A 19,509-nucleotide genomic window follows, 5' to 3' on the forward strand; every position below is an offset into this window, starting at 1 on the left:
TTGAATGCTTCTATTTGTAAATTCATTTGGGTGTAAAAGCGTTGACCGAAGTACATTTTGTATGAAGCGCGGAAGTGCTTCATTCTAAAAATGTGCGCACGGTCAACGCTTTTACAACCCTATGAAATTACAAAAAGAAGCATTCAATACATATAATTACATTTTTTAGCTAGGATCATGAAAACACGATTTCTATCAAGTTTTTATTTAATTTACCTGTGCACTTTATTGTTGGACCTAGTATCATCATGAATATTAAATTTCATTGTGAAATGAATGTCGATTTCAGAAGGACGCGAGATTGCTGTTAGCCAATCAAAATAACGTAATATAATGAAACATACATGCAATGTAATTATATAAACATGATACACATCAATTTACTGTCTCAAATGTCCTTATCAATGCAATACTAAGATAGTTTGTAAAGTTTAACATGGTAAGGTTTCGGTATATCTAAGAATATATAGATTCCATGTATGCATTTCCTTTGACATTCGCAATGGTATGTGTATAAAAATCGTTTTAATCTATATTTTGAAATAAAGTATTGTAAGGCTAAAATATACGTTTTTAAAACAAAAAATGTAGGATTGATAATATCATTTTATTACAAATAATTATTAACCTTGTATGATCTCCTATATTAGGTTCTAGCACCTTTGTTACCGCTCACCAGAATGGATATCTGTTGTTTACATTTTTGATCATATTTACTCGCAAAAAAGTCGTCACACTTGAAAAAACCCGATCAAATCACTCAAAAACACACGATCCCAGCCGGACACTATACCTACTGTGCTAAAGCAGTCCAACGAAACCAGAGTTTTCTCCATTTAAATCGACAGTTAAGATGACAGCGTTTTGATATGATAACTGTGGGTAGATGACACTTTTGGTTAAATAGTTCCAATAGCTCGAGTGTCAACTAAAAAGTATTTTTAGACAATAATAACATTTAACAATATTGATATTGGAGATATTCTTTCACAGATAAATCTAAAATTGTTACAATGTGTCAATGTGAAGGAATAGACGATGCAAGGCATAATCTAAACAAGCTCGATTCGGCTTCGTTTTCTGGTATAATTTTTAAACTTTAATGCTCTTCAATTACTATATTTTTTTTAACAAGACAAAAATTGCGAAATACGCATCTGATGCATCCAATTTAATAAGGCATCTTGTAAAATTATATTTCGACTCATTTTAAGGCCCTTTAAAAATGCCACTGAAAAGTCCTTATCTAATCAAGAATAGTGAATAACATAATGTTGAGATAAATATTTACAAAAGTGGATAAAGATCAAAACAAGTGAAACTGTGAGCTACTGCTCACTGATGATTCCCCCACCCAAATACTTGACGGTAGACAGGAAGTTGTTGAGTGATGAATCTAAAACGCATCAAACGGTAAAGCTGACTTATATAAACCCTGAAACCAAATTTTAGAAATCCTTGTAGTGTAGTTCCTGAGAAAGATGCGACAAAAAATATTCATGGGACGGACGGACGGACTGACGGACGGACGGATGGATCGACGTACGGATGGATGGATGGATGGACATAAGAACAGACAGAGGTAAAACAGTATATCCCACTTTTTTTTAAAGCGGAGTATAATAATATAATTGTACTTTTGGTCGTTCGAAATCTTGGAAAGACACGAGGTTATTACCATTCATGTAAAATCAAAATAACGGAATAGCATTACTATACCCTTAGTTTTTCAGTAATGTCTGGCGTAAAGATCAAAGTAACATAACTGGTCCCTTGGTTACTCCTTACTTCTAACATAACCCTATTTTTGACATGTTTACCTATTATATCTGTTCGTTTTGTTCATACACTGTTTTCAATATAATGGAATTGTATGTGCCTGTCATACAAGTGAGAGGTTTAGATAGCTTTAATACCAGGTTTAATCCACCATTTTCTACACAAGGAAATGCCTGTACCTAGTCAGGAATATGACAGTTGTTTTCCATCCGTTTGATGTGTTTGAGCTTTTGTTAAGGGACTTTCCGTTTTGAATTTTCCTTGGAGTTCGGTAATTTTGTTATTTTACTTTTTTACAATGTTAAACCGAAACACATGAAATCGAGTTCATTCTTTTAGAATCTAGCGGATTATTGATAATATCAAGATCGTTCAACTGCATAAAAATAGCCTTACTTTATTGGTCGAATATTAATTGTAATGATCCACATACAAATTTTTATAGTACGATATTGAAAATATTTTAAAGAAATCAGTAGGTTCTGAACAGCGAAAAACAAGATTTATAAATTCATTCAGTATTATAGTAGGAAAGAAATTAAACGTGCAACCAAACACGCTGCCTTTTGTAATTGGATAATGCATTTATTGAGTATTTTCAAAGCGGTGCATTAGTCATGTTAGTGTTTTATTCTTGTTGTTATCTGAATATTGATTATACTTGATCTTTTTATGAAAAATATTTATTTTTCTTCCGTCTATGAGTTCAGTAGTAAGACTATTCTTGATAGAAATGTCGTGCTTATACCTGTCCGTTCATCTGTCAGCCCATTCGTTCGTTTCAATTTTGTTTGTGTTTTGAGAACGACTGTTTACCATATATAGCTCTGGGATTCTTTAAAAGTGTAACGGACCAGAAATACTGGTGTAATTGGTTTAAACGAGTTTGACATTTAATATTGAACAGGAACAATATATCATCGGTTCTTAATGTCAGAACCAATTGTACGGGAGGAGAGAAAACCTTGGTTTTTAAAACCTACTGGTATAAGATGATAAAGCTCCAACAATAATCTCTAGAATAAACGGTATCTTATACGTATTCCCGTATATATCTCTAGATCTGGTCATATTTCTAGCATAAAAGGTATTATAAAGGAAAATCCCTATGCATATCTTCTTAAAATGAAAATAATGATTGCAGTGTGCATAATTGATAATAATACGTATGAGTATGAAAGTATCAAACAATATGATTGAAATTGACGATTTATGACTATGATAATATGTGTGATCTGTGATCTGAATTGAAAACAAATACATTTTATGGCATGTAGCAGTATTATCTGCCATTATTATTTGTTATGTTTCAATTTAATATTCCCTTTTACTTTTTATCAGTTGACACATGTGTTAGATACTTTAGCTTCAAGTCTTTTATAAATTTCTCAGGTGAGCTTTTATGTTGATATTTTAAACGCAATATCTTATTCTATAATCTGTAAACTCCGTCAGGTATACATTCTAATCACAATAAAACAACCGTATCTATCCACAATTTACCCATTTCAATCTTCAAACCTTTAAATTTGTATGTGTATCGTTTTTATTGACTCAAATCATGCAAAAATAATATAATGCATGTTACAGTGTTATAAATATACCTATCAGGAAATTAGAAAATGCACTTCCGAAAGACTAGTTAATTGATGATTGTTTAACGTCTAGTCTAACCTGAATAATTAAGTCGTTATATTCCGGTGCTTTACGACGGATGCAATAACCTCCGCAAGTAGGAGAGATCTAATACGCACAGGAACTAAATTATTCGGGTAACGTCTAGTCCCGCTCTAATACTTGTATGTCCAGGAGGGTAACATGTTAATTTCATTAGAATATTACCTTGTACTAGCTTATTGACCAACAAGATAAGTCTGATTTTCTGAAGTCCTTGATGAAAAGGGGAATTCTACATGAAGACATGTCAATCTCCGCACAGATCAGTCTTGAATCTTGTTTGTCGGGAAACAAAATAATAACAAGCATTAATTCTTTGACGATCGAGTCTATCATGGAACTCACTGTCCCTTCACTGAAACACACTCGAGACTATCATGCTATCATGCGTCCACAGAGATGTTCGGCTTAAAATATTTAACACATGTATCTCTGATGAGTTTGTACGTACATGTAGTATTGTTTTATTAATAACGAAAGTATTGATTCAAGTCCTATAACACACAAATGTCATATGTGTATATTGTAGTTTTCTTTTTTCTTTTTTTATCGTTTATCCCATTTCCCCGGTTAACATTCTTGTGATTATGTTACTATAAAACTCAATCTAGTTAAGCTTCATCACAACTTAATGTCCCCAACGTTAGGAACCCGCGTCAATATCTGTTGCTTTTTTTCTAAATGTAATATAAAATTGTTTACATCTAAATAACTTCTTGTTATCGTACATGAAATGCAAAGTTGAAGACATGGCCGGACATGAGAAATGAAATACGTTTCAAGCGACCTTCTACTGTGATAGCAAGAACAGTCCGCAGAGGAAACAAGTCAGATTTACATCTGGAGATTGATTTAAGATTAGTATTCAATTGATATTAGCATATTAAACGAAGAAATCTAGGAATAATGTTTAAATAGTAGAGATTTTTAAACCACAGATACATCCATTCTTAAAAGAGTAGGCAGAAAAAATGACTAAGGGAATTCCCGCCTTATAAAATTCTCATCATAGCTGTGTTCGTTATATACAAGGAACATTAGGCTTTGGCATTTGATTACTCCAGAGACCTTCATTAATGATGAATGCATAATGACGCTACTTAAGTTTCATTTCTACCATAAATTGTAATCACATAAATTGAATATGAAATGGATATACTGTCAAGCTTGTTAATAATTGCAGTAATGGTGGGTAATATACTGCAAGAGAAAAAACATTAAATTAATAGGAAATGGTCTAAGGTATGAAAAAAACATTTATAAGACTGTCACAGTGTTTGCAGAACTGACATAAAAGTCGTTATACATATAAACCTTCATCCTTAGATAAAACCAGTAAATCGTGATATGACAAATCTCTTTTCCGAGATAACCCTTTCGTCAGAATCTTTTACGTAAGATTTATTTTCTCTTTAAAATTAAAACTATGTACAAGTTATTCCCCTTATTCCATAACAAGGATCGTGGCAGTTGTGACTAACGTGAGAAGATTGAAAGTTGCTTAATACATCAATATGCAAATTATTTTTAGGTTATAATAGATTTATGTTGAAAGTTCTAAAGAAAATACATTGCATATTAATAACGACTTTGAAGAACATTAACAGAGAATATTTCTGATTAAGTTATTCAACTTTACAACAAGAAGTACATTCTTGCTCGTCCCCAATTGAAACTTTGTTAATATATATATAAATATACACACACTGTCAGGTTTAAAATAGATTTCTGCTTTAAATATGTGTAGTTAAGTCTAAATAATTAACAAAGTACAAATCTTGAAGAGTATTAACACCGAATATCAATGCGTGTAATCATTTAGTTTCGTTAAAAGAAACCATAAGTATTCTCCAGAAAGGAGAGGTACATAGTACGCATATAGGTTATATAAACTTGGGATCAGTTCTTACCTTTATAAAATTATGTCAGTAACTGTCATAAGAATTTCTGTAGAACAGTCAGTTCTCTTGACACCTTTACAACAGTTTCGGACAGATTTGGTTCTAACCTAGAAAATTTTTGGACAGCTCTTACCTAGAACATATTCTGACAATTCTACCTTAGAACCGTTTTATTTATACATTTCTACCCTAAAAGAGTTTTTGACGTTTCTACCAAGAACAGTTCTGATAGCTCTACCCAAGAACTATTCTGACAGATCTACCCTAGAACTAATCTAACAGTCAACATTAGGACTGGTTCTGACACTTATATCCTATAAGTAAACTTAACTGATTCTGACAGTTCTACTCTAGTTCAGTTACTGACAGTTCTTTATCTAAAACAGTTTTGGAAACCTCTATCTATTTATATAGTTATTCTTTTAATTAATTGATTTATTAATCTTAATATGTTTTGTTTTTTTCTTTCGTTCTTTGGTTATTTTTCCATTCGTTTATTTATCTATTTACTTGTTTATTCTATCTATATCATTTCACACAAAATGTTCTAGGATATCGTTGTTACTTTTCATGATCAATTATAGTATTGTCATTTTTAAATTGATATCATTGTTTTGTTGTTTTTAGTTATATCTTTGTGACATGTTCTGAAGGAATACATGCGAGTGTCACTATTTACATAATAATACTAAATCACATATGTACCACTGCATAAAATTGTATAATGTCAAATAAACTCGTGTATGAAATACTCGCCGTGAAAATGATATGCTCTCTGTGTAATTTGTATATATTACTTGTAATAAGCGCTCCTCGACCGGTATAATTGTCTTTCTAGGGAGATTATATTACTTGTATTTGTGATAATAATTATGGAAATATAAGATGTATTTTTCTTCTAAGAGTGCGTCAGCATTATTATGTACAAACAAACATTATTTTTTTATTAGCAATTACTTATAGGCCTGGAGAAATAACAGATCTAAAATATACATCCAAGACTGTAATGATTTTTACTATGTAATCCATTTGATATAAAATGCGACTTACATGGAAAATCCAGCTAATTTCTCTAATCACGATTAGAGAACTGCCGTTATTCACATTAGAACATTTTTAACAGTGATACCATAGAGCAGATTCTACTATTTCCCATTAAAACAGTTCTATAACTGCTATCAGTTCTGTGACAGATTATTCTGACAGTTCTAAAAAATATATTATAACTGATCTTAATGACAACTGTATTGAGGTCTACTTCAGGCTTTACAACTAATGCAATTTTGAAAGATCTACTGTAGACAATTTCAATTAGTTATACAATATACCAATATATTAACTTTTGGTGTAAAGGAGATTTCCCTTTGTACATATCTGTTATTGTTGAGATAATTTAACAAAGTAACAGCTCATCTACGATTAGTTCTATTTGCTTAAACAGTCGCAAAAGTATTTCAAAGATTAAAAACCTCTGTAGTAGCAAACGCATGTCATATGAAGGAATACATACTTCTTAATCAATAGTAGCAAACGTATGTCATATGAAGAAATACATACTTCTTAATCAATAGTAGCAAACGTATGTCATATGAAGAAATACATACTTCTTAATCAATAGTAGCAAACGTATGTCATATGAAGGAATACATACTTCTTAATCAATAGTAGCAAACGTATGTCATATGAAGAAATACATACTTCTTAATCAATAGTAGCAAACGTATGTCATATGAAGAAATACATACTTCTTAATCAATAGTAGCAAACGTATGTCATATGAAGGAATACATACTTCTTAATCAATAGTAGCAAACGTATGTCATATGAAGAAATACATACTTCTTAATCAATAGTAGCAAACGCATGTCATATGAAGAAATACATACTTCTTAATCAATAGTAGCAAACGTATGTCATATGAAGGAATACATACTTCTTAATCAATAGTAGCAAACGTATGTCATATGAAGAAATACATACTTCTTAATCAATAGTAGCAAACGCATGTAATATGAAGAAATACATACTTCTTAATCAATAGTAGCAAACGCATGTCATATGAAGAAATACATACTTCTTAATCAATAGTAGCAAACGCATGTCATATGAAGGAATACAAACTTCTTAATCAATAGTAGCAAACGGATGTCATATGAAGAATTACATACTTCTTAATCAATAGTAGCAAACGTATGACATTTGAAGGAATACATACTTCTTAATCAATAGTAGCAAACGTATGTCATATGAAGAATTACATACTTCTTAATCAATAGTAGCAAATGTATGTCATATGAAGGAATACATGCTTCTTAATCAATAGTAGCAAACGTATGTCATATGAAGAAATACTTGCTTCTTAATCAATAGTAGCAAACGTATGTCATATGAAGGAATACATACTTCTTAATCAATAGTAGCAAACGTATGTCATATGAAGGAATACATACTTCTTAATCAATAGTAGCAAACGTATGTCATATGAAAGAATACATACTTCTTAATCAATAGTAGCAAACGTATGTCATATGAAATAATACATACTTCTTAATCAATAGTAGCAAACGCATGTCATATGAAGGAATACATACTTCTTAATCAATCTATTCTTTCTTTATTAAACAATAAATATTATGTTCTAGCAAGACCTACTGATAAGAGAATATACAATGTGTTTATGGAAAAGAACAATAATATGGATCTTTAAAGTACATCTTTGTATCCCGTTTAAAACAGTTAATATTGCTTTTTCGTAGGTATGAATAAAAACGAATTACTTATATAATTTAAAATGGGATTGCATGTATGAAAACCACACGATATCGAAAATACGATAGATATTTGTTTCCGCTAAAAATTCAGCACAAGTATTGCAATGTCTATGTCATACAGCTGTATAAGAACAATCTTTTAGATTGAAAAAAGGAAACAGCTTCTTTTTTAAAAAAAAAATTAAACGCGCGTCTGGCGTACAAATCTAGAGCCTGACATCATAGATGAGTTTATAGAAGCAAACTGAGCAAGTGAGAGATTAAGCTAGCTACAAAACCCGGTTTAATTCACCATTTTCTACATAAGGAAATGCTTGTACCAAGTCAGGAATATGACAGTTGTTTTCCATTCGTTTGATGTATTTAAAATTTAGATTTTGCTATTTGATAAGGCACATTCCGTTTTGAATTTTCCTTGGAGTTCGGTATTTTTGTTATTTTACTTTTTGCCTTTAAACATAGATAGCTGGCACCTAAGAATAAAAACAATAAAATGCATACACTCGTTTTTATATTAGGTTTTGAATATGTTTGGTGTTGATCAACCCTGAAGCCCCTTATCAGGATTACCTTTAGGACACATTTGCAACTTAGTACCATATAGGTTATAACTGTCCAGTGGCGGATCCAAGGGGGGGGGGGGGGTTCCGGTGGTTGGAACCCCCTTTTTTTGACGATCAATGCATTTGAATGGGGACATATAGATGGAACCCCCCCCCCCCTTTATCCTGGGTTAGGACTCCCCCCCCCCCCCCCCCCCCCCCCCTTATAAATGACTGGATCTGCCCCTGCTGTCTAATTTCAATGCTACCATCTATCTATTCACTTAGTCATGATCAAAAACAAAAAATAATTTGATCGTAAACATTTCTCTCATTTTTAATACAATTCTACATAGACAAAGTTGCAATTACCTCAAATAAACATACAAAAGAAAATGCGAAAATGTTCTTGAATGTTTTCTCTCCAAATTATGATCATTTTAACTTCAGTGTTGCTTTTTAATATTGCCAAATGGTTACAAAATGCGTTATTTTACTTTTTTCTATATCTTTATAGTGCTACATATAGATTTTGAAAACAAACTACAAAATAAGAAATTGAAATTGGAACACACTCTACATTTTCCTTCCAATACTTTTAAACTCTGTTTAAAAGATATATCATGAGCATAATGTCCATTGAAGTATTTTGTTTATAACAAGAAAAACAATCAACCGATAACTAAAATACAAAGTATTTTGTTATTAACAAGAAAAACATCAAACGGTAAATATGTAAGTGTAAAAAGTAAAATAACAAACATTATTCAAATCTGATATTCAAACTGCACTCAGTTTTCATAGATAACTATTCATTTTATAAATGACTGAATGATAAAATTTTCTTATAGCAAGAAAATCAATAGGATTACAATTCAGACTAAGTGGCATTTTTGCATTACTATGATATAATTTTAACCCATTTATTTCAGAACGACGTTTACAGGAATCCCATGCAATGACAACATTTGCAGTGATTTGTCGATTGTCGTCTATACATTCATGATCAGTAAAACCTGTATCTGAATATCATAATATTATTTCTAAACTACATGCATATTTCTAGATTCTCATATCATTTCATTATAAGCCTGGTATCTTTGGTGAGTTTTTTTTTTATGTTTTTGTCACCATTTAAAAAAAAAACGTGAAATTTAACATCATAATAAAAATGATATACCAACCTTTTTAATGACAGGATATGGTAATGCCTCTCAATGCCTCTCAATCTTCATCTGTTCTTTCTCTGTCCTTTTCCACATAATGCGATTTTTTTACCGTAAATGTTTTTTACTCATTCTGGCAAATGACAATTGATCTATTCCAATTATAGGAAAATATTTACGGTAGGGTAACAGCCTGACTGGTATCAAAAAATTAATGAATTTTGAACACAAAAATTCAACTACAACTCTTTAGTTGTCTCTACTCTTACGATTTTTTTTCTTCTACTTCGTGGTAGGGCTATGTTTTTATTAGAGCCAGCTTAAAAAGGGACTGAATAGGTATGTACAGTAAAAACGTTCATACATTATTTTTCAAGAACTAGAATTATGGGCAGATGAAAAACTTTATTCATTTTTTACAATGATGCAATATAATAATTTCCACGAAATTAAATTGTCTCACATATATCATGTATATATCAAGACTTGAATCTTGAGTTTCCTTATCAAAATTAATACATCATCGAAGAAAGAAAAATCGCGGAAATAAATCTTCGCAATTTTGACTAAAGAGTCTTTAACCCAAATACAAAATATCCGCGAAAGTATTGTTGGTGTAGAGTATTTAAAAAGCTCTATTTGCATGCATTTTTATGGAAAACAGATTTTTTTTAAACTTGACCTTGAACAATCAGAAAAATCTTTAAATATTGACATAGTCATATTGCGAATAAACCATGCAATCAGCGTGCTTGGAAAAAAGAACAATACTATTGTAGGACATCTTCAAAGTTATTTATGTATTTGTAAAGGAGTTTTTTTTTTTATATTTTGGATGACCCGCAATATGAAACAACTAACAAAAATGTTTTATATTTGAAAAATTGCCATATTTGGATAATTCAAAACTTATAACAAATCTACATTGTCATGAAAGCACAAGTTAAAATCATATTGCCTTGTTCTTACGGAGATAAATATTTTATACACTAGAATAGTTTTGCATAGCCTATACAATATAGACGTATTACTAAAAATATGATAGCAAAAACTAAACAAAATATCCTACCGTAAAACCTATACCGACTGTCGCTGAAAATGATCCTGCTTGGAACTTGCCTTGGTCAAACTGTACTAGTAATGACGTTTTACCGACTCCGCTGTCACCCACCAATATCGTCTGAAAAAGTTAAAAATGAACATTACATCTATAATTTATAAACTATTTCTTAACCGTTTGTTGCTATTAAAATTATTCTTTACTAAAAATGAACAAAATACCATTTGGCAAGATTAAAAAGCAACACTGAAGTTAAAATGATCAAAATTTGGAGAGAAAATATTCAAGAACATTTTCGCATTTTCATAAGTATGTTTATTTGAGGTAGTTGCAACCTTTGTCTAGGTGGAAATGACTAACAGGAGAGGAATATTTACGATCAAAATATCTTTTGTTGTTGTTCATGACTTAGTGAATAGATATATGGTAGCATTTAAATCATACAGTTGTAAACCTATATGGTGCTAGGTTGCAAATGTGTATAATCAAGGGCACCAGGGTTGATACACACCTAATGTATTCAAAACATAGTATAAAAAAGAGTGTATGAATCCAAACCCACAAAAGCATTATCTAGTGATAAAACTGTAAATAAAATGTTATTGTTTTTATTTTAAGGCGCCAGTTATCTATTTTTGAATGCACAAGTGTTACATATAATTGTGTATATATACATATGGACTCAAATATGTAATGTGCAAGTGTGATATCATTGATTGGAGTTCAGCCAACCTTTAAATTCATTAATGATACATATATATATAATTTAAAGTATTTGATTATTGTTGTTTTCTTTTATCTCTTTTTATGTTGTTTTTAGATCGCAATCAAAGTATCAATAATAATAGTATTTACAAAAGCCTAAAGAGAGATAACTCTGAACAGATTATTGTTACAGAGAATATAGATCTACCTTAGCTGTATTTGACAAAACCTCTCTGAATTTTGGGTTCTCAATGCTCTTCAACTTCGTACTTTATTTGGCCGATTCGACCGTCACCGGTGAGTCTTTTGTAGACGAAACGCGCGTCTAGCGTAAAAAGTTGTAAACCTAGTATCTAAGATGAGTTTATTCATAAATTGAAATAAGAATTCAATATTTGATTTAGTGAAACAATACATCTGACTTATCTCCCATTGTCTTAAATTTGATTAACTATTAAGCTGTGTATTGTATGGCAACGAGGATGAATGTGCATGCATTACGACTCCTGAAGTGTTAATTTGAAAAATCCTAAATATGGATAAAATATCTATATTCGCCACTGGGGATTAATCAACAGCAGGTAATTAATCTTAATTCTCCATATTATATGTGCTGAATACAAAAAAAAACGATGGTCCAATCAGATAGATGCAAAACCAACAGTGAAGATTAAAATGACGAAACACGAAAGACAAAAACATGAACAAAATGACACGTGTTCAAAAAAAGAAAAGACACATACCATCATTGAACACTTAGAACTCATTATTTTGCTGAATCGGGAGTAATGTTGTCCTGTAAAGTATGCATTTATTGTCTGGGATGAAACGTAACCGTTTAGATCAGTTGTTAAAAGGGACAACAAATCAAGTTCAATCGGTAAGGTTAACATATAAGGCAGTGGAGTATATAAGGAAACATGGTCACATGTGTACATGAAACACTCGTTATTGACATTTGACTAGTTATTGACGTGTAAGCTATTTTTTGATAATCTTATACTGAAGTATGAAATGCATAATTTAAATAAATTTATATCTGGAAGACTGAAAAGCATACATTAAAATAGTAAAGCATGTATCTGTAAAATTAAGTCAAGTTATGATTGACAAAGGGTGCAATTCTTCCCATCATTCAAATAGAGCATAAATATTGGTAACGGGTAAAAACGCGTCTTATAAAATATTAATATTCATTTTTTTTCAAATCTTTAAGAAAAAAAAAGAATAACAAAAATACCGATCTGCAAGGAAAATTTAAAAAAATGTACAATAAGTGATGCATGGCAGACACCAGATCCTTCAGAGAACTTGTCACCACGACATATCAAAGGTATATTTTTTCATTTTTTTCCTTGCTGCTTTGTATGTGTTTTCGTGTATGTATATTTTCAAAACTTGGTTGGTCTTAATTGCAAATGTTTGCCGTTTTTGACATTTGCTGTTTCAAGATGCATCGATATTCACCTTTGAATTTTTTTCTTCGGAGTTTTTAAGTTAACCTTCAGTGTGATTGGGGTTTAAACATATACTTGAGTTGTATTGACTTATGCTTATAAGTGTTAGCCACGTAGCGTTATGAAAACACAGGATGCAATCAATTGAATCTTTTAGTATAGTTACGTTTATATTCAATAATATCGTCAACTTTTCCCCATCCACTACAAGAAGATATAAAAGCTCAATAGAGCTTAATATGTTTTCTGTATATTAATATTCGTCTATAAATAAAGCTTTTGAACTTGAACTTGAAATTCGTGGTATTGAACTTCCATCATAAGACGACAACAACAAAGCCCTTTTGTATATTATATCTATAATACTTTTCCTATATGCTATTTTGAGTTGTAAATTTTCCAAAACCAGACAATTAGTTTTTTATATCACTTCCTGCCATTTTCATGTTCAAATATCCGCTTACAATGCAGTGTATGGTTTCTTTGATTTAATAGATGTAAATGGCAAATCAATGCTGTCAATATTTACGGATCAAACCACATTTTTACATCAATATTGATTCTGTTAAGTAGTATGGAGTATGTTTTATCTATGAGTTAAAAGTGACATTCTAACCGGTAAAAAAAGGGCTATACAAGTGCAACTTGTTTTGAAGTTTTTTTCGCGCGTTTTTGTCCGAGGAGCTCATTATTCATAGTGGTTTCCGCTAAACGATAAAAAAAGCAAAATGTGTAAGCTATTTTTTTCATCATTTTCTCCGTTCGTCCGTGTACACGCTCCCTTCCCCCTTTAAGACCCTTATCTAAATAGCAAAACATCAGGACATAAATGGCTATGGCAAATACATTTTTATTTTGATGTTATCCTACATACCACCGTCGGCGTCGTCAGCGTCAATATTCCAGCTCTGTCAGTGATTAAAGTTTTTTTGTACATCAATAACTGTCAAACCTTATTGGAATTTTACAAATTATACAAAAGCGTCTTTCTGAAAAAATAAGTTATCCAGAACTACGTTTTGAAAAGTTTTTTTTGTAATTTTTTTGTATTTCACAGAAAACTTACTATTAAGTTTTTTGGTTGTTGTTTTTGTTCAGTTAACATCAATGTGGCATTCACACAGTGCCGATTCTGGTTCCTGTTTGAGATCAGACAGCGTTAAGACACGAAAAGTAAAGAAGTCGGATAACTATCCTCAATGATCTGGAATGTCCTGTCATCGTCCGAACGCAGTCGTATACGTTCGTAACAGATTCCTATGGACCGGGAATGGCCCGGAGAGGTCGGCCAAGCACCCTGACAGTTAGGTGCGTCCCGTAACATTCGGGGAAACTCAGTCGCTTTTGTCTAGTCGGATTACAATCGTCCCTATGTCGTGACAAAATTTGCTGTATCGGATCAAAATCGTAACAATGTTCTGTGGTTTCTGGACGGTGTCTTGTTGAACGGGCATGCGCATGATCTGGAGAAATTTGTCCTTGCATTTGTTTGCCGATTGAGTCCAGATTGCATCTAGATCTTGCCGAATGCGAACATCTTTGTTCCGGAACAGTCCCGTTATTAATACGAAATTTGGCAATAATACACACGTCAGTTACAGAACACGATACGACTGATTCCGATAAAGCCGTTTACAATGCGTAACGGCAGACTGTGATTGGATTGCGCTCCGACAGTACCTGATCATCCCGAATATGGCGATTTTTTTATAGGACGGGACTATCACGTGAAACGGTTTTTAAACGGATATCTTCCGTCAGCGTCGGTTCACTGTCTGATCTCTGTCGGTTCACATTCGGCAGAATCGGGATGCTGTCAGGACAGATTCGGTCGTTTTTTCCCTTACGAAAGATACAAATCGGATTAGAATAGGATTGAGAACGGGATAATCGGGACAAATTTGGCTGGAAACGGCTGAATTTGGACGCTTCCTGAACAATATCTGATTGTTGTCGTGATTAAATAAATGTTTTCACAAATTTTAACTAAAGTTTGAATTTCTAGCTACGGTTCACAGGACCTTGATCAGACGTTTGAAAATTTTTAATCAGGAATGGTCCTATCGTGAATGTGTGACCCCGGCTTAAGATACAGTTTAAACTTTAAGTTTGTTGGATATCACTAATTTTGTCGAACATCAATCCCATTTTTCACAAATATATATAGACTTTTTTGCAATCAACAATCAGATACAAATTTAAAACATCAATATCTTCGTCAAACCGTCATTGAATGTTACGAAATTTATTCATGGTCAAGAAATAGTATCTCTGAAGAAGAAGTTCAAATTTGATTTTACTTTTTATATTTTATTGATAAATGAACTGATAAGTAGACTAAGATTGTGCTAGTCTACATAGCAGCAGCATTTGCAAGCGAGACACAGATTTCTATGAAGTCATTTACGAGTGTTGTACTGTTGAAGTACATTGGAAAACTAAGATTCAAATGAATTCAAAAATCCAACTGAAAAAAAATGACTGTTAAGAAAACAGTAAGATTGTATGAAACCTTTTTATTTTGCTATAAAATTCCAATGCCCTCCAAATACCCCCTCTACTGTGACATTTTGTGTGTTCCAATATGTGTAGAGTCCTCCTAATGAGAGAAAACATTCATGTGAATTACTACAAAATTGATAAAACATAAATACAAAGATATCAAAAGTCCGATAACTATCAATGACAAATGCTTAACAAGTAATTGATCAAAGCATCACACCCTTTGATAGGCTATCACTACAGTATATCGGTCGTTTTTAAAAATTCCCGAATGCCATTCAAATTACTGTTTTTCTTTATATCGTGTACATCCGATTTTTCTTTGTCATTCCTATTGTCATTGCCATACAGTGGACTTCGCAATCGTGTACAGCACATTTGATCTGTGTTTACCTATTGAATCTGCAGTAGCTGATAATAAGTTGTGAAGCGTGATCTATGTAATTTTGAAGTGCTAATTAGTGTGACAATATTAATGTTATCGACCCGTGAAAGAAACACAATTGATAATAGGTAGCAGCAATATAAGACGTGCTTTCATCTGATCCATATTAATATTGTTAACATAATATATTATGTCCTTACATTGAGATACTATTGATTTCCTGTCGTTACATTAATTTACAAAACCAATTTGCTCTCGCACAAACTGATAATTCTGAATTTAAAAGTCGGAGCGCTACATGACAAGACTTAGTGTTGTTATCAAAATGGGACGCGTTTCAAATGTTCAACCTGACTTCTTTGTTCTAATGAGGAATGTTAAAATTTATCAACTCCAAAATACCGATTTACGGGTATATGATGTATTATGTATTTTTCATGCTTCCTAATATTACCTCGGAAAGACAAAAAAAGATGGTATAATACTGCTTTTTTGCATTTGATCTTCTGATCTCTAATATACTTTCCACTTTATATATACACCATAGTACAACCTTTATGTCTAACGTGCTTCACATAAATCATTTGTTAAGTCATCAATATAATATTTGACTGAAGTGAAATGAATCCATGATTAACATCATTAATTAGTTAGCTGTATAAAGAAACGCAATGCATAGTAATTATGTGAAAAAGATTTCTTTGTTATGATTATGCAATAGTTATGTTCTAATGCGTAAAGGACAATGCCTGTTAGAAATGGCATCACTCCTACACAGCTTCGTTATAAAAGACGGACTCCGTTATATCAGATAATTGATGAGGTTAAGCAGCGCATCCTATTAAGAGTTTAATACAATTTGAACCCAGTTAGTGTTAGTGATTGAGTAACCCGGAGGGAAATTACATCAGACTTTAAAACATTTTTCATACAGTTTTCCAGGGGTTCCAGTTGCAGTCCGAATGTCTCGCCTTTCTTATTGTACGAAGGTACATTGCAAAATCTGTCCATTACATATTTAGTTCTGGTCTTCAACATGCACAAAATATTTGTAACAATCATTATCTTGATGCTAGATATAATACCAGTTCATTAAGTATGCTACATTTTTGCTTAAATAGAAAATAAATACATAGCACTATAAATATCCATCACTTTAATTCAGAGTTGTTAAGAACTATTCAGTGTGATAATAAAATAAATCCAGTTTTGTTGATGCTAGATCGAAACGTTGAACAGGATGTTGAACGTGCAATTCATATTGCTACAGTCCCCCGGGATAATGTCAACTAGCCCGGGCACAATATTCTGACTACGCGCAGACCATTCCTAACTGGAAAAGCAGTGCCCTGTTGATTGGTAGAAAAATTCCAATAAATATTTTTGATAAGATAAATTAAATCAAGCGTTAAAAAAAGATAAATGTATTTGATATGATAACTACCTGGTTGAAAAGTAATGGTGGTCAACATGGGAATTAAGTGCGAATCTATAGTATTTGTTAACAAAGCCTTCTCAACGGCACAGACGGAAGGATGCATGACCCTTTGTTTTGTTTGTTGCAAACAACGGAGCTACAATTTGTACTTTGATGAATGGTAAAGTCTTCTGATTTGTAAAGGTTAAATAGGTATTAATTCAATTGAAGTAAGAGGTTTACACATTGCAGTGAATGGGAGATTTTGTCCCTGAAAGTATCCCTTAGAAGTTGAGCATTTATGACCTTATTGAAACAGGTGGATGGAGATGAGGATTCCTCTATGTTTAAACATAATTTCCAAGGATTTAATAATACAAGTTGATATACTTTCTACCTTAGAAATATTTCCTACTGTATTATTTATTTTTTCCATATTAGAAAATCATTTATTTAAACATAGATTCGTCTGCGGTTGAGGAATTACTTCATATACATACAAGTATAACATCCTTTCGTTTCAATTTCCATTTTAGATGTCTTTGAATTTATTGACATCATCTTTTTTAAATTGTCAATTTAGAGGTCAATTTGTCTGACTGATTACATAAAAATAGTAAATTCTTAGCTAAGATACTTCTTCTCGCAAAAACAATATTGAAATTACAAATATGAATAACCCTGTACTAGTTATTCCACTATTCATTAAATTAATAATATACAATAGCTACCCATTTCAATTTTAAACCGTATTAGTGTTAATGAATATATAATTACCGTCTATATTAGCGTTTAGTGCTCATGAGACTCCATAAAACATAATAGATATAAAAAAAGACGATGTGGTATAATTATTTTACAACCATAACAATAAATCATATGAAACATTTACCAGTTTCTACTATATCTATCTTAAATCAAATACCACTGTACAATAATAAACTATTTTCTAATTATGCAATAGATAATTAAATAACCTCCATAAGATAAACTAGAACCCATTATTCCAGTCGTAAATCCATTTTCTTTTGTAGATGGATAAAAATATATTTTGAATATAAGTCAAGGAGACAGTACCCTAAATTACAATAAAACAAGAAGAGATAAAATGCCAAAAGAGAGAAAAGATGCCAGACAAATCGCTTATGCAGGTTATCAGTACATTGGGAAATAATATGTGTTTAAAAATTCTCAAATGCTATTCAAATCATTCTTTTGCTATCGAGTACAACAGAATTTGAATGCCGTTCCTGTTGCCGTTGGACTTTGCTATCGAGTACAGCAGAATTTACAAGCCGTTCCGGAGGCCGTTGGACTTTGTTATCGAGTACAGCAGAATTTAAAAGCCGTTCCTGTTGCCGTTGGACTTTGCAATCGTGTATAGCAGATTTTGATCTGTGTAATGCTATTGAATCTGCAGTAGCCGGTAATGACATGTGTATCTACTCGTTAAGGAACGATGATTATTAATATATAGCAACTATATTAGATTTACCTTTACCTGATCCACATTAATATTGTAAACATCATATACTATGTCCTAACATTGAGATATTATTGATTTTCTGTCGTGACAATATTTCACAAAAGCAATTTGTTCACGTGCAAAACAGATATTTCTGAATTTTACCGATGTTGAAAGTGAAAAAAACGTAACACGACAAGACTTCATGTTGTTATCAGAATGGGACACGTTTCAAATGTTCCAACTTAATAAGTTTTTTCTAATAAGATGTGTTATTTTCCGTATGGAAATCATAATGTATCAATTGCAAAATACCAACGGGTATATTGTGTGATATTTACTTTTTCGTTCCAATTAAAAACACGCAAAGACAAAAATGGTAAAATTCTGCTTTTCCGCATTTTATTGTCTGATCCCTATAATATATTCTACATGAAGTATACACTAGTGCATCCTATATTTCTAACGTTCTTAACTTAAATGTGTTTAACCAAGGTGAAAAGAAACAATTATGTGATTAGCTTCATTAATTAGCAAGCTTTACGGAAATGCAGTGCTATGTGATACTAGGAAAAGATTTCTTTGTTATGATTATGCAATGATATGCACATATGCGTAAAGGATATTGCCTGTTAAACATGGCATCACTCCTACACAGATCCGTTATACGGACTCTGTGATG

General features: G+C 31.8%; 1 protein-coding gene across 1 annotated transcript in view; it reads right to left on the bottom strand.

The window, feature by feature from the left end:
• The window catches only part of LOC127709894 (ras-related protein Rab-26-like), a 121,436-nt gene that overhangs the window by 53,876 nt on the left and 48,051 nt on the right, over nt 1-19,509 (bottom strand). Inside the window, exon 2 of the mRNA XM_052215575.1 lies at nt 10,906-11,016. Within this exon, the coding sequence (XP_052071535.1) occupies nt 10,906-11,016 (111 nt within the window). The remainder of the gene's footprint in view (nt 1-10,905; nt 11,017-19,509) is intronic.

Source organism: Mytilus californianus, unplaced genomic scaffold (assembly GCF_021869535.1).
Source record: "Mytilus californianus isolate M0D057914Y unplaced genomic scaffold, xbMytCali1.0.p SCAF_7, whole genome shotgun sequence".
Classification (NCBI taxonomy): Eukaryota; Metazoa; Mollusca; class Bivalvia; order Mytilida; family Mytilidae; genus Mytilus; species Mytilus californianus.